The sequence below is a fragment of the Grampus griseus genome, assembly GCF_964374135.1.
Source record: "Grampus griseus genome assembly, chromosome: 1".
Lineage (NCBI taxonomy): Eukaryota > Metazoa > Chordata > Mammalia > Artiodactyla > Delphinidae > Grampus > Grampus griseus.
Genome location: NC_139017.1, coordinates 138,036,286 through 138,052,950, shown reverse-complemented (window position 1 = coordinate 138,052,950; position 16,665 = coordinate 138,036,286). Strand labels below are relative to the sequence as shown.

Sequence of the window (16,665 nt, the reverse complement as noted above, 5' to 3'; positions counted from 1 at the left end):
TTAAAGTGTGTATGTGACCTGGGTGTCTCATACCATCTTCCCTTTAACATGAATACACAAATCACTGTGACTTATGGGGCCTACCTGCTTGGCTGCTGGAAGACCACGCTGTTATAGGGACCCTCTCCCCAGAGATGTCTGGGAACCTGCAGAGAATCCCAGTGTCCACTCCTCAGCTCAGGATGATAAGCTCTCAGCCACTTGGTTCGTTCCACGGGTGTCTGTGAGCATCTAGTATGGGTTAGGCATGAGGCAAGGCCCCAGGTAGAGAGCATTGAGCAAAACAAGGTCCCTACTGTCATGGAGTTTACATTCCAACTGGGGAGACGGTGCAGAAAGAAAGGTATGTCAGAGGATCCGAAGGCAAGACTCTGAGACGGAGAGTTGTGGCGGCAGGCTTACTGGGGTGCACTCCCCAGAGACCCATGAGCAAGGGAGGAGGGCGTGACTGGGCAGGGGGAGCTGAGACCCCCGCGGGTCCTCTAGAGAGCTCAGTACCGGGTGGCCCTTCAGAGCCATCCCAAATCGAGGCCAAGTGGTCCCACATCAGCCATTGGCCACTGGCCACCGCCTGGGAGGAGGTGAAACCTTGGGTGAGGCAGTCCCCTGGGGACCAGGGCAGCACCCAGGAAGGGACACCGAGCCACCAGCAGCTGGGGACGGGGTGTGTTGGCCCTTACCTCACAGGGTGAGGCCTCTGTGAGAAGGTAGTGTTTGAGTAGAGGCTGAACGAAGTGTGGGGCAGGCTGGGAAGGCGCTGGGGAAAACGCGACCGCTCTGAGATGGGCGTGCGGTTGGTGTGTTTGTGGAGTAGCGAGGAGGCAGGGAGGCCCTGCTGGAGCACTGGCTCTGCCACCAGAACCCCACCCCGAACCCAGCCTGCAACCGCCAGCCCGCCCTTCTCTGCAGAGCTCGCAGAACCGGGCCTGGGGTGGTCTTCGGCAGAAGGAATACGAGTCACATCAGCAGAGTCTATGGAGATCTCTCGTAGAGGTCATGGAACAGCTGAAAAGCTGGGAGGGACTTAGAAGTCAGAGTGAGCTGGTTCTGACCCCATTTCTGCTCCTGAGAAGGGGTTTGTTTATCTTTCCCTCTGCCCTCCACCTGAGAGCCCGGAAACCAACGCCCCCTTGCCCAACACAGGTAGCCCCCTCTTCTTCCCCTCCCCACTGGCTCGCACACTTCCAGCGATGCGGAACTTATTACCTCTCGAAGCAGCCTCTCACTGTGGCTGCTAAGCATTCTCGCACTCGGGAGGAATGTCCTCCTTTAGCTTCAGTTCCGGGGTCCCAGCTCTGACTGCTGGGGCCTCACACCCCATCTGCTTTCTGAGCCAGGGGAGATTTGAAGCTGGGAATAATAGGCCTCAAAGCCAAATAGCCCAGTGTCTACCTCCCACTGAGCCTCTAAGCCATTTCTCAATCCACAGCGTACCTCAGCCACCTGCTCCAGGCTGTATCACAGAGCAGGGACCCAGTGCTTCAGCTGGGCTGAGGATGGCAGGGTGGAGTGAGGCCAGCCTCTCCCCTGTTCTGGGCACTGCTTTGGCTGTTGCCACCTGAGATCCTCAGTCTATCCCATGCCAGATGACCTGGCCATGTCTCCTCAAACCCAAAGCCTGTATCCAGGGGGCGGGCTGTTGCCCCGGGCAAGAGTCTAGCCTGTCAGGAGCAGCGTAGCCCCGCCCAGGTTTCTGTCACCCACCCCACAAAACACATCTGTCTCCTCATCCTCAGCTGGGCTGATGGAATCCAAGAATAGGCTAGAATTGGGGACTGAGCCCTGAGGTTCCCCACTACAGACCTCTAGGGGATCCAGCAATTCAGCTCCTTTTATAAGTCCCTAGTGTGTGCCAGGCCTTGTGCTGGGAGCCAGAGATACAGAATGAGACATGGACCTCCAGGAGTTCCCAGCTGGCGGGTGGGCAGTGACAGAGTAGTCAGTCTCCTTTGGATCTGCTGAAGCTATAAAGGCCACCTCTTTCCCCACACCTGAGTACCTCCCCACAGGTGACAGCATGCAGTGGGGAGGAGTGCAGAAGTGACTGTACTCAGCAGGCATCCACTCACTCTGTGAACACTCCCTGAACACCTACTGGGTGCCAGGCCTCGTGCTGGCTCACTCACTCTGGGAACAAACACTCAGGCATGGTCCCAGGCTTCGAGGAACTCCCAGTCTGATGGGGGAGGCAGACGTTGAACCATTACAGCATAGGGGTCGTGGGGGCTCAAAGAAAGCCTTCACCTCAGCCTACAAGGCTTCCAGAAAGGCGGCCCACGTAAGCTGGATTCTAAAGGGCAAGTAGGACAGGCGTGCCGAGAGGGAAGAGCAGGAACAAAGGCCCCAGTGGGCAGCGATCCCTAAGGAGTTCTGCATCACTGGAGCATGCAGTGCTGAGGGTTGAGAACGAGCAGGAGAGGCCCGCAGGGCCTGAATGAGGCGAGGAGCGCGCCCCGGATCCCAGGCCATGTGCGGCACTCTCCTCTCTGCAGCTTTCTTCCCGTGGTATCCAGGCACCTCACTCTCCTCACTGCCTCCTTTGCTAGTTCTTCCTGTTTCCCAGGGCCCTGGGCCCTTCTCCGTTCACTCTGCAGATGAGCTCAGTCTCATGGCTTTCAAGAGCATCTGAAGGCCAACAACTCCCCATGATGTCTCTAGCCGGGACCTGCCTGCTTGACTTCTTTACCTGGATGTTGAACAAGTGTCACCTCAACCTGCTCTTCCCGCAGCCCCCCTCACCTCGGTGACGGGCATCGCCAGCCTCCCACAGCCGTTTTGTTCCCCGCTGTATCCCTAGTGTTAGGACAGTCCTGGCATGTAACAGGCGCCCCATAAATATGTGAAGGGATGGATGGAAGAGTTTAAGGATGCTCAGGAGTGAGTGAGTGAGTTAGATCTTTGTGGGATTGGAAGGGCTGAGATGGAGGCAGGAAACCAAGCTGGTAGCTGAATGTCCAGGTAACAGATGCCAAAGACTGGGGCTCCATAGACACCTGCGAATGGAGAGGAGAGTGCCAGCACAGGGCAGGATGGACCCTCTTTCAGCACCCCGTCGCTTGGTCTGGTCTTCTGTTTCCAGCGCTCCTGCCCAGTGAGCCCAGGGAAGCTCCAGCTCCACTCAGTTCAGGGCAGAGCCCTCACAGAAGCCTGGGATGTACTCTGGGCTCAGGCCCCTGGAGTCTGTGGAATCCTCAAGGGACAGCAGAGGCTGGGAGTCAGAGATTACCCAGGGTCACCCAGGGCATCAGGCTGAATGGCCCCAGCTGAGCCCAAACTGGAGTCCTGCTCTGGCTCTGTGCCTTGGTAGTTGCTGACCCACCCCTTCCAAGCCCCCTCCACACACACCTGTCCCCTGCCCCAGGCAGGCCCTGCCGGCATCAGCTAGTTTGCCTCAAGGCTCTCCTTTTCTGGATCCAGGGAGGGGTGCCCAGCCAGGAAGGACAGGGCCCTCACTTTGACCCCCAGGCTGGCTGGCCTCTAGAATTAGGCACTTGTGGGTAGTGATGAGTAGTAGGAAAGCAGCTGCTGAGCTGGGGCCTTTGGCCTGGCTTGTCCACTCCTGCCCAGGTTTCAGTGATGGGCTAAAGCCCTCCTCTGTGAAAGCATAGGAATGACACCCACCTTCTGCCTCTCACTCCGAGACCCTCATCCTGGCTGCAGAACCTGGATCTGGCCCGGCCCTGCTCTCAGTCAGGCCTGGACAGGGCAGGGTGGTGAAAACACTGGGGGGAACAGGAGCCTGTCCTCTCCTCAAAGACCTCTTGCTGAGAAGGCCAACCCCAAACCAGCCCTCAGCAGGGCCATGAGTGTGGCGAAGGCAACTCTGGGGGTGCTGGGGGGAATCACAGACTGAGGGGTGTGTTAGGGTGCCTGGTGTTCGAACCCCGCGCCCAGCAGAGGTGGGCAGTGAGGCACACAGCAGGCTCTCATTACAGGCTGGGGGCCCTTTCCTTCCTCTCTGCAGGGGCCCCTGTGACCTGGGCTCCCTTCTCCAGGCCACTGCTCCCACCTGCGCCTGAGGCCTGCTCTGGGGAGCACAAGGGCAGCGAGGGTATGGAGTGGGTGCTTGCCCGTCATCGCCACCTTCTTTGCTCAGCACTGGGGCTGGCACGTGGCAGATGCTCAGTGCTGGTGAACAAACACCTCTTCAGGACTGTCAGTGCAGGTCAGTAACAGCCTACGTCTCCTCATCTGTCCAACAGTGATGTTTTCCCAGTAGTTCAAAGACGTCTGTGCTGAGGAAGAGCCTAGGAAGCCTTATTCCCCGATGAGGACGGAAGGACAAATGGAATTTTCTAGGCCCTCCCAGCTACTCCTCATACCCATTTAGATGCTCTCCAAAAGAGTAGTACCACCAACAGCTAACACTGCTGCTCTTACTACTTACTACTACTTACGTTCTGAACGCTTTACAAATGTCAACTTATCCTCACAACCACCACATGATAGGTAAACCATTATCCCCATTTTATAGATGAGGAAACTGAGGACAGAGGTTATGAACTAACTTGCTCAGGGCCACACAGATCCTGCAGGATCTGAAACTGGTCCCTTCAGACTTTGTAAAGGCGGGCTAAAGCCACACTTTGCTCAGACATCGTGTGTTTCCCTCCCCTCCTGCTGCGGGCCTGGCCCCAGAGCTCCAGGGAGGCAGAAAGTTCTACTTTCTAAATGTTCAAATCAGCATCCACAGCTGCTGACTTGGTGGGCTTGCAGTAGTTCTTGCCTAGACAGCAGCTGGGACTGGGTCTCCCCAAATCTGTCCAGCCCCACCCAACCATCTTCCAGGATGTGGCCTGCACCGTTTTCAAACATTCAAGTCAAACTGTGCCACTCTCCAAATCTTTCAAGGGCTCCCTGTTGCCTTGGAGGTGAAAAAATAAAACTCAATGCCCCTGTGGCCCGGCACCCTAGGACCTGTGAAGCAAATTCCACCTGAAGGGAGAAAGCAGGGCATGGCTGCAGCCCATGGGGCCAGCCTAGCCGATGCTGACTCTCCACTGAAAACAGCACACCGGGAACCTTATCCAGAAAAATATACTCTGGCAAACCAGAATGCGTTTGTGAGATGAGAAACCGCACTGCCTTTTAGAATGTCCCCGAATATTTGAAGTGAGACAATGTCCTCCCAACCATCTTCCCCAACTCTCCACAGAAGATTAACATGCCCAGGAAAAGAAGGCCGACTCCTGAAACAGCACAAACCAAAATCTTGCCCTGCACCAGGAACAAAAATTCTGCCCAACCAGTTGCCTGGCATTTTGTAATCAGTATAATGAACTCCAACCCATGTTCCCCCCAAACATGTCAGGAAGGGCTGCGGAAAAAAGATGTCCCTTTAATAAAACGTTATCAACATATATCGTACACAAACTACAATGTATCATAATTACTTTTTTTTCCTCTCTTAATTCAGAACCAGACTACAAGGTAAGAAAAAACACAGAAACAGCTACAATGTTCCCAATAATCCGCACAGGGTCTTTTTTCAGGCAGATGATATCTCACATAATATGATATACATGGATCAGAAAGGGAGGGACGAAAACAAAGACCAGCTACAGGGGGGGAGGAGGAGGAGGAGGGGTGTAAATGTACAAAGAATTCTGGTGTCTTCAGGGCAAGACACAGAGGTTTCGATGGGGGGTGGTGAGGTGAGGGAGGCCACAAGTCACCCCTCCTGGGAGGGGACAGGCTCCACTGTTGCATTTGTTGGTTTTTGAAAATAAAAACAGGACCGGAAACAGCACATCTGTTTGGTTGCTGGCGTCCCCCCTGCCCCCCACAGCTATTCCAAAGTCTCTCTGTCCAGTTCCAAGCGCACACAGAGCAATTCTGGTCAATATCCCATTTTTGAAAAAGAAGAATCAAGAGGGGAAAAAAAAAGAAAACCCAAACTCCAGCCCTCCACTGCCCGCACACAGGAGGACGACGATTCGAGGAATGAGAACGCGGAGGTCACAGTTTCCATGTCCCAGGTCATAGCCATCCTGTCGGGGCGGCCTCCCCCACTCCGCTCCAGGCCACCACCCCGCTGGCAGGATTCTCACTGGGAAGACTGGGGTGGGGGCTGAGGAGGGGGCTGGAGGGCGGGATGCTGGGCGGGGAGAGGTCCAGAAGAGAGAGGAAGCAGTCCTGGGAACACAGTGCATGCCACTGGGTCGCAGCACAGCTCCGCTGGGGCGGGATCCTGAAAGCGGTCGGTGGTCTGGCCCCTCCGGCCACGTAACGGGGGAGGGGGTCTGGGGTCGAAGCTGTGCAGCTGCTGTCGCCACCTCGCCAGGAGACCAAGCAGAAACAAGACAGGTTCCTGCCCTTCCCTTGCCCGTCAGCACAAACCAAAAACCCCAAGTGGAAAAGGGTGACTCCTTTTTTCTTTCCCAAAAAGGCCGTTTGAAAGAAACCACCGATTGTAAACTGCCCAGTTTATTATAATTATTATTATTATTTTTAGATGGCTACAAAGACAGGTGAGATCTCACACCTAGACTAGCTTTCCTGGTGGAAGGGCTTGGGTACAGACAGACAACAGGGCTTGGGTTTTTGTTTTTTGTTTTTCATTTTTTGCTTTTTTTTGTCCTTTTTTTTTTTTTAAAGAAGAAAGCAAAGAGGTTGATTGGGGTGGGGGGGGCTTGCTAGAAGCTTCCATTTTTAAAAATTTTTCCCCCAAAAAACCCCCCTGAAAACAAATTAAAAAAATCCCAACAACGGTAAAACCCCCAACAAAAAACAACAAAAATGTGTCATGTACATAAAAGGTCCTTTTGGGAAAGGGCAAGGGGTGGGATTTTTCTGGTCATTGACTTGAAATGTATTTTTGAGTTTTGTCCTTCATGTTTTATGGAATAAAAAGTTCGGCCTTTTTATTGCATGAAACTAAAATTGAGAAAGGTTGGGGGAGGGGAGGGGGAGGGTTGAGGGGGAGCAGGAGATGCCCCTCCCCCAGCTCCTGGGTAATGACACCTCACTTCTTCTTGCATAATTTCTGGCACCTTCCCGCCTGCAATGCCGGCTCTCTCAGCGTCTCAGAGAAGAGGAGGGGGGATCACACACTCATCGTCATGCTTGGAGAATACTGGAAGGGGAGAAGCAGAGAAGGGGGGTCATGAGGGCCAGGGTGTGGGAGAGCCCTGTGGAGATCTGACTGCACAGAGCTGGACTGGGGGTGGCTGGGCTGAGACACCCATGGTGGCACTGGGTGGGCAGGGGGCCAGCAGGCGGGACTTAGGAGCCACCTCTTGGCACCAGCCTGTGTCCCTGACTCCTCTCCCCTGGCCCCTTTCCCTCTCCAAATCACCCCTTCTTTCCAAGCAAAGCAGCAGCGGCCCCTGCCGTCCCCTCATGGGGCCACAGACTGCAGAGAACCGGGGTCTGACGAGCCGGAGCACAGACAGGGTGCCCTGGGGTGGGAGCCGGCCTGGGGTTCTCAAAAGCTGCTTAACCATGACATCGTTTCTTCAGATGACACTGTAAATAGAGGCCCAATGTGAAAAAGGAGACGGCCAGCTCCTCTGCACCGAGACCCCCGGAAGTCACTGGTTGCGTGAAACTCCTTCCCCAGGACAGGAGGAAATAAGACTGGGACAGAGACCCAGTGGGCCAGAGCCCAGGGCTCGTCCAGCCACGTCAGCTTCTTCATTGCTGGAGGCGCTGCGCCTCCATGTGGATGCTTCGGGAAGGTCAGACTCAGGTAGCAGGGGTCAGCGCCAGGCAGTGGGGGAGGGGGGTGGGGGAGGTGAGGGCTCTGCACTTTGTGTGGAAAAATAACCGAGGTGAGAGGCCCACGACACAGCTGCCAGGACACTGGCCCAGCAGGCAGGTCTTGGTCAGGAGACTGAAACTTAAATCAACAGTCCCCAGGCCCCAGGGGATACGGTGAGGACCCAGGGGTGAAATGAGGGTGGTGGCAGGCACACTTACATTGTCGTTCTGGAAGGAGTGGAGGAAGTTCCCTCCTAGCTCACCGTCGTCTCGAGGGGTGCCTGGAGGATTGCTAATGCCACTTATGTTGTTAGGAGAATTCTGCAGAGAGAGCAGAGGAGGTAAGCCCCCGTGCCCCCAGCAACCTGCCCCCCAGATGCGGGAAAGGCTTTCTGGGTGGTGCTGTCAGGGAGGAGACATGGAATACACACTCACTTTTGGAAGTCCATCTATGTCACCTGACCCTGAAAGGAAAAATGAATCCAGTTCAGTTTCTTGCCCACCCTTCTGTGCAGGGGCCTCCAAACCCTTTTGCCCAAGCCCAAACATCTCTGCAAAGAGAATCTTCTACTTAGGCAACATCTTCCTCTTGGGATCTTCCTGTGGGGACCCGGCCTAGGGGAGCCAGGAGCCAAGGCAGAGAAGGCTTCCCGGGAGGGTCGGGCAGGGGGCAGCATGACGAGGTCAGGGCGCTGACTCACCTAACGAGCCGTTCATGTGGTGTGGCTCCATGCCACCCATGCCCCCCATCGGGCCGTCCGAGCCTGGACCCATCGGGAACTGTGGGAGAAGCACAGAGCGTGGCAGCTGAGCGGGCCCTCGGCTTGGCCGCAACCCTCGCAGGGCTCCCATGCCCAGCTGCATCCCCAGGGAGCTTCCATTCTGGCGGGGCCACTCTCACACACTCAGGCATTTAACACCAGGAGGCCGGAGCTGGTGCCTCCCCTCGGCCCTAGGAATTGTGCAAGGCAGAGGCACTCACTCCTATGCACCACGGGAGGAAACCAACCCAGAGAGAGAGAGGGACTGGTCCAAGGCCACCCAGAGACAGCTCTCAAACCAGGCCTGCTGGATCCCATCCCGGGCTCTTTCCATCCCTCGGGCAGCGTGCGGGGCTCGCCAGTGAACCTCACCCAGACGGAGTGACCAACTGCCAGGCCAGGAAACAAAAACATTTGTGCTTTTCCTCCCCATTTTACAGATGAGGAGACTGAAGCGCAGAGTGGACCATGCTTTGCCCACGATCTCCCAGGTAGGAGAGATGGAGAAGCTGTGGCTGGACCATGGGCAGCCTGGCCCTGGAACCATCACACTAGCCTCCTCCAGGCTCTTCCTCAGAAATGTGTGGGGAGCTGGGGCGTGGGTGGCAGGACCTCTCTTGCTGGGACTGTGTGGGGGAGCTCACTAATGAGCAGAACTGACGGCGCAGACAGACCAGACACCAGACGTGTAATCTGCTCTACCCGCCTTCTCAAATCTGTCTGGAACTAACCCCCCGATCTCAGCAAAACAGCAACCAAAGGCCAGAGGTCACATCACATGGCCACCAAGGGATGGCTGAGCCCAGTCTGGAGAGCCAAGGCCCAGGGATACAGACTGGATGCCAGGGTGGACAGGGGATGAAGTGGCAGAATGGAGGCCTGTGCCAGGCACTAAGGACACAGAGCTGAGTCACACCTGGGCCTCAGTCTGAAGGAGGAGCACAGCCACGGACACCCAACTTCCCCACAGGATGCTGAGATCCAAAGAGAGCTGCAGACAAAGCACGGCTGCAACTTCAGAAAGAGGCACTGAGAAAAGGGCAGAGAAATCAGAACAGGCTGCATGGAGGAGGAGGCAGAGCGTCAAAATAATTGAGGGGTAGAATCTGGGCAGGCAGAGATGGACCATGACCTTGTTCTCAGCAGGGGTCCTGCCTGAGCACAAGTAAGAGGCCTCCTAGCAGGTGCCAGCACGGAGTGGCTGGAGCAGGAACTGATGTGACGAGACTGCAGGGGAGGGGCTGGGGCACCAGCCGCTTCCTCACTCCGCCTCCCACTCACACACCCCGTGGGTGCAGGATCCTTGCCTCCCCAGTGGCCTCCCAGGGCCACTCGCAGGCTTTGGGGCACATTTTGCCATCTGGCAACCAATTTCATGCTTATGAACCCAAGTGATAGGAGGATGAGGGTGACCAACTTTTTAAGGAGTCAAACCCAGACACAGTCACACCAGAGCAAAAGAATCCCGAAATGTGACAATAAACAATTATGCACATGTGTCATTACTGTAACATACATATATTTAAAAAACAGGTATCTTAAATAACATGTGTATTTTTGTTGTTCTTTTTAACAGCTTGAGATATAATTCACATACCATACAAGTGACCCATCTAACGTATGCAATTCAGTGGTTGTTAGTGTATTTATATATAGAGTTGTGCAACCACCACCACCATCAATTTTAGGACGTTTTCATGACCTGCATCCATTAGCAGTCACTCCCCATCCCCGCCCCCCTTGAATCCCCAGGCCCACTCAACCATTAATTTATTCTGTCTCTACAGATTTAGCTATTCTAGACACTTCATACAAACAGAATTATATGTGACCTTTGTGGCTGGCTTCTTTCACTTAGCAAAATGCCTTCAAGGTTCATCCATGTTGTTGCATGTATCATGTACTTCATTCCTTCTTACGGCCAGGTAACATTCCATTGTATGTATATACCACATTTAATTACCCATTCATCAGTCAATGGGCAGTTAGGTTGTTTCCACTTTTTGGCTATTATGACTAGTGTTCCTGTGAACATCTGTGTACAATTATTGTGTGGACATGCTTTCATTTCTCTGGGGTAGATACCTATGAGTGGAATTGCAGGGTCACAGGGTAACTGTTTAACCTTTCGAAGAACTGCCAGACTTTTCCACAGCATCTGCACCACTTCACGTTCCACGTTCCCTCCAGCTATGTGTGAGGGTTCCATTTTCTTCCCATCCTTGCCAACACCGCTCACTATGTCTTTCTGATTCTAGCCATCCTAGTGGGTGTGAAGTGATAGCTCACTGTAGTTTTCATTTGCTTTTCCCTAATAACTGATGCTGAGCATCTTTTCATGTGCTTATTGGCTATTTGTACATCTTTGGAGAAATGTCCATTCAGATCCTTGGCCCATTTGCTTTTAAGTTTATTTTTTGGCTGCGTCGGGTCTTAGTTCCGGCATGTGGATCTTCCGTCGTGGCGCGTGGGCTTCTCTCTCGTTGTGGTACGCAGGCTTTTCTCTAGTTGTGGCACGTGGGTTTCTCTCTAGTTGTGGGGCGCAGGGTCCAGAGTGCGTGGGCTCTGTAGTCGCGGCATGCGGGCTCTGTAGTTGTGGTGTGTGGGCTTAGTTGCCTCATGGCATGTGGGACCTTAGTCCCTCAACCAGGGATCAAACTGGCATCCCCTGCATTGCAAGTTGGATTCTTAACCACTGGAAGGGAAGTCCCCTTAACCACCAGGGAAGTCCCCTTGGGCCATTTTTAAGTTGGTTTGTTTTTTTATTATTGAGTTTTAAGAGTTCTTTACATATTCTGGATTCAAGCCCCTTACCAGACATATGACTTGCAAATATTTTCTATGGGCTGTCTTTTTACCTTCTTGACAGTGTCCTTTGAAGCACGAGTTTTAAATTTTTTTTTTTTTTTGCGGTACGCGGGCCTCTCACTGTTGTGGCCTCTCCCGTTGCGGAGCACAGGCTCCAGACGCGCAGGCTCAGCGGCCATGGCTCACGGGCCCAGCCGCTCCGCAGCATGTGGGATCTTCCCGGACCGGGGCATGAACCTGTGTCCCCTGCATCGGCAGGCGGACTCTCAACCACTGCGCCACCAGGGAAGCCCCTTGAGTTTTAAATTTTAATGAAGTCTAGTGCAGCTACTTTTTTTCTTTTGTCCCTTGTGTTTCTGGTGTTGTAGGTAAGAAGGCTTTGCTAACCCAGGTCACAAAGATTTACTCCTACATTTTCTTCTAAGTGTTTGATAGTTTTAGCTCTGACATTTAGGCCTAGGGTCTACACCGAGTTAATTTTTGTGTATGTTGTAAGGATGCAGTCTAACTTCATTTGTCTGCACGTGGATATCCAGTTGTCCCAGCGCCACTTCTTTACTCTGTATTATTTACTTTTCTGTTACTTAAATGCTATTAATTAAAGAACAGCTGAACTAGTTAACAGGGGCAACAGTAGGACTAGTTAAACAAATGACGTGTGGAAAAAACACAACACTTTTATAATATTTCTGTGTTCTGACACAGCGAATTATTTTAACTCTTTATTGGATATTTAAATGTTGTAGGCTGTATTACTGTGTATTTATTGAACACACACGTTAAGAGTTTTTCTAAAGAGAACCTAAATACAACAGGACCGATTAAACAGATACTACCTATATTTAGTTTCTAAAAACTGCCACTTTTTTCTGTCCTGTATCACAATAGGATATTTTTGCTCTGCTTTTTTTAAAGATTTAAAAAAAAGTTTTACGTACAAAAAGCTAGCATTGTTTCTTTCATTGGGTAGATGTCTTGGATAATCCATTCAAGGAAGTTCATTCCGTCCTATATCCTCTGTGTACTGATGGGAACACTCGTGGCACCTCCTGAGGCCACGCTTCAGGACCAGACCATGCCAGTGTGAGAAGACATGGCCAAAGCAAGAGCCTGGCCGTTTTTTTTTTTGTGGCGGGGGTGGTGTCCATTAGAGCTGCTGGGGACCCGTCTTGCTTTCAGGGGTCCAACAGGGCAAATGGTGCTTGCTTTTCCACTAATACTTCCCTGAATTGCCTGCAGGTTCTTGGGCATCCTTCTTTCCTTTCGTGTAGTGGCAAAACTGAATACAGAGTCAAATGGAAAATGTACCGACGTGCCGCTCTGCTCTTATCAAGCCCTGGTGTCAGTCCAACGTGGTAACACTAGACTATCCTCTCCACAAACACGTCTGCACGGACTTCCCGGGTGGCACAGTGGTTACGAATCCGCCTGCCAGTGCAGGGGACACGGGTTCAATCCCTCGCCCGGGAAGATCCCACATGCCGCGGAGCAACTAAGCCCGTGCGCCACAACTACCAAGCCTGCGCTCTAGAGCCCGCGAGCCACAACTACTGAAGCCCGTGCGCCTAGAGCCCATGCTGCGCAACAAGAGGAGCCACCGCAAGGAGAAGCCCGCGCACCACAACGAAGAGTAGCCCCCGCTTGCTCCAACTAGAGAAAGCCCGCGCGCAGCAGCAAAGACCCAAAGCAGCCAAAAAAACAAAACAAAAAAACCACGTCTGCACATGGAGTGCTTAGGATTTTGCTTACGTGCTCAGGTTTTTGGATCTGTAGGAATCGCTTCCAGCTCTCCAAAGATGTCCAACCACTTAGTATCTACAAGCGGGTTTTGGAAGATCAGCTGCTTGTCAGTCAGGCCCTTTTCATCTAGGAGCTCATCAGATGGGCTATGCCTGCCTACGATGGCCATCATTTCTAAACATTCTGAGCACACTGGATATCATTATCGATTAAACCTCTCTTAGGGAAACTGGTTTTAAAGCACAAAGGTAATCTGAACTTGTGAGATCTAAGTTGGATTCTAAATAAGTTACAGTTTTAATAAAGAAACTGGGAAAGTTCTAACTTGGCTGCCCTTACCGGTGACACTCTGAGTCCTCAAGCAGCCTCACTGCCAAAGGTAAGCCATTACTTTGGCTGTACGAGGCTCTATCACAACCCCCTACGAATCTGAACAGCTCAAGTGCCGGCCACTCAGCCTCATCTAGGTTCCTCATGGCCTCTTTAAAGATCATCAAACGGTTCTGGAGAAGCAGCAACTACATTTCTATTTTACTGTCATTCCTTTCTGCATTCTCATCTCATCGTATTTCCAAATCAGAGAAGAGCATCACAGCAGGCTGACATTTTAACATCTTCTCTGTGGCCAGCAACAGCCATCTGTGGGCGTGTGTCCAAGGCTCTCTCCATTTCTATAAACTCAAAAACCTCACTGAGTGCTTCTGCACGTGTTGAGCAAATTGACAATTAAACGTTTCATTATGAAAGCTGGATTATCAAAGGTAAGCAAATCTCCCCCCTTGACAGCAGTGTCGGGGACCAGGTGTGTGGGGCATTTAGCAGGTAAGAAGTTTATAGACTAAATGAAACTTGCCAAATTAACTGCACTGTCTGCCAAATATGCAGATAAACGAGCGAAGTCTGGTTTGCATTTGGACAAGGAGAATAACAATCTTTTATTTGTTTTCTGCAGTTTCATTAACATCTTCTTTGTAGAAATCAAGATTATGATTTGAAGCTCCAGTTTTCAAGTCAAAGTACCTAAAAGCTGGGGAGACTTCTGTTGCCACGGTGTGATGAACCATGTGATATGATGAAGGAAGCTCCCTGATTTTCTCGAAGATGCAATAGAATCAGCTGCACACTGTAAAGGACCAACACACTTGTCATCAAAATTCCCCCTTCTGTTCACCCACAGGACTTAGTTGCAGCCTCTGAGTCAGGAAATGTAACCTTCTCTGTTCGTGGAGCCATCTCAGTTCATGGACCAACATGGCGACGGTGTTCATTCAAGGGCCAACGGTGTTCATGCCCCGGCCAACGTGGCAGCCGCTGTTTTGCACTGAGCACTGGTCTCTTTGGAGGATGCACAAAACTTTTGATTGATTTAAAAGGATGTGCCTATCTCGTCCTAGACTGTGCAGTTCTGCCTACAATGCGCTCTCCCGCCCTTTTTCCACCCACATCCCTTCTCATCTTTTCAGCACACTTGCCGGTATGTTCTGGTTTGGTTATTTGCCTCCCTGACCCAGTTGTATGTGTCCTCACACCTGTCATTAAAATTCATTCAGCCCCCCCCCTTTTTTTGGAGGTGTCGGGGTCACGCTGGTGCTGGTGGTCTCATCGTTCTCATTTTCATTATCTGAGCTCTTAGAAAACATGATCGTGATACTCACAATGTGAAAAATGAAAACTGCACTATCTTGACACCAACAGTTAAGCCGCAAGCAGAGTCAAAGGTGGACTCCGCCAGGGCCCGGATGCAGCGCGCTCGAGTCGTACCCCTCGGAATGATGCAACATGGATGGTCCATCATTGAGAGCCACAGACCACGACTGCTGGCATCCGTGCTCAGGAAGATATGGTGACGGCAACCATGGGAAGTGGGGAGTCTATGCCACTTTCATGTGCTCAGTCCTGTCTTTGGGACCACTATATGGGTCTTACACTTTTCTGCCCAACCTGCATCCATTACCAAAACCCAGCATTTTTGTGTCCTGGGAAGTCATCTCCCAAGACACAGGGCTTTCTGTGCTAAAATCCAAATGGCTGGCCACCCTAGGGAGAGGCAGGGGCTATGGGAGATGCTGGCTGCCCAAGAGAGGGGGAGAGATGGTGGTGGAGCAACAGTTGAGGAGCGAGGTTCCCACACTTCTCGGTCCCAGGACCCCGGGTAAGGTCCCTCTCGGCACCCCCAGGAGGCAGGGCAATGACCCTCACCCAGAGGCTGCTGGAGGATGAAACACGCGCAGCAGCCAGCACAGGGCAGCCCATAATCAGGATTTAACACATGGGGTGATTCAGGAGGCACATCAGGAACCGAACTGGCAAAACCAAACTGTGCATCCCTAAGGGCCCGAGCCAACCCTGGGGCCACAAGCCCACCCTCTGGCTCTGCAGCCCACAAACTACTGATGTGGTCACATGACAGCCTCCTTTCCAGACCCTGAGCTCCCGGAGGGCAAGGCCAGTGGGACTCGCCTCCCCCACCTGGCAAGGAAGGGTTGTCTGTGGGTCAGACCAGCCCTGTCCTTAGGGAGCTCCCAGACGGGAGAGGGAGACAGGCCGCCACTGCACAGTCCAGTCCTGACATGGGCGCGGGAACACGAGAGGGAGTAGGTGAGCAGGAATCAGAACAAGTGGAATTTGAGCGACAACATCATTACAGGTTGGGACTTCCGAGAGGCCAAGAAGGGAGCAAGTGGCTTCTAGATGAGGGAAGGGCCCGAGCAGAGGCAGAGAGGTTACAAGATGGGGGGTCTGAGGGCTCCCAGAGGCACACAGCAGGCAGGCCCCCGGGGGCCTCCCCCCAAAGCTCCACGGCCAAGGATACGGACCTGAGACATCGCCCAGGTGCACAGACAGTCGGCCGGCCCAGGCCCACCTGCAGCCTGCTGCTCTTCCCCGTCCACAGCCGGCTCGGGCCAGCAGGGGGCCCCACCGTGAGGCTGGGTGCCCCGCTCTGACCAGAGGTGTGCGCATCAGCCCACCCGCTTCTCTCCCACCCGCTGCCAGCTATGAAATGGGAACCAAGCTGCCCAAGAGTCAATCACTTTTCTGATGGTTTATTTTATCCATCTTTGGTAACAAATGGCTGCCATCAGCTAAGCCTGTTTCCGCTCAGCCGACGAGGTCAGTCGGATCTGTCGCAGTACCTGATGTGTAAATTATTAGAAGCTGACTTACGTTGGACCGGCTGCCTCCAGGCGGCACCGGGTTAATCATTGTGTAGATGTTGTCACTGGAATTTGTTGAATCTGTAGAACAGTGGAAACCCGCAAGTCGGGGTGATTAATTCACTTCTTAATTAAAACAAACTCATGGCACTTGAACTCATTCTTTTGTATTTTATCACCTAAAATTTCCTCTAAGTACCACCATCTTCTGGCTAATTTGTATTTAATGAAGATTCACAAAGTTTTTAATCGCAGAAAATTCAACTGTGAAAACCACTCGACCCTGAAAGGAAGGATTTCAGGGTGCCTGGATAGCAACGTGGACGTGGCAAAGCCGTCTCCCCCATCTCAAACCAAATCTGGTCCCCAGACACTGCCTGGCAATGCAGGGGCGGCCAGACCACCACCTGTGCTCTCCCCCCAACCCCGCCCGGCAGTGTTAGTCAAACGGGGAAAGAGAAACACCACAAGCTGATGGGGCCGCCCTGCCAAGCTGATGG

At 52.8% G+C, this 16,665-nt stretch overlaps 1 protein-coding gene across 4 annotated transcripts in view; it reads right to left on the bottom strand.

The window, feature by feature from the left end:
* Window positions 1-6,410: 6,410 nt before the first annotated feature.
* SSBP3 (single stranded DNA binding protein 3) overlaps window positions 6,411-16,665 on the bottom strand; it is a 163,559-nt gene continuing 153,304 nt past the window's right edge. For all 4 annotated transcript variants that reach the window (XM_082678262.1, XM_082678263.1, XM_082678260.1 and 1 more), the window contains 5 exons: window positions 16,176-16,246; window positions 8,403-8,481; window positions 8,137-8,165; window positions 7,921-8,022; window positions 6,411-7,075 (listed from right to left, as the gene is read on the bottom strand). In XM_082678262.1, coding sequence (XP_082534388.1) covers window positions 7,046-7,075; window positions 7,921-8,022; window positions 8,137-8,165; window positions 8,403-8,481; window positions 16,176-16,246 — 311 coding nt within the window. In that variant the 3' untranslated portion in view covers window positions 6,411-7,045. The remainder of the gene's footprint in view (window positions 7,076-7,920; window positions 8,023-8,136; window positions 8,166-8,402; window positions 8,482-16,175; window positions 16,247-16,665) is intronic.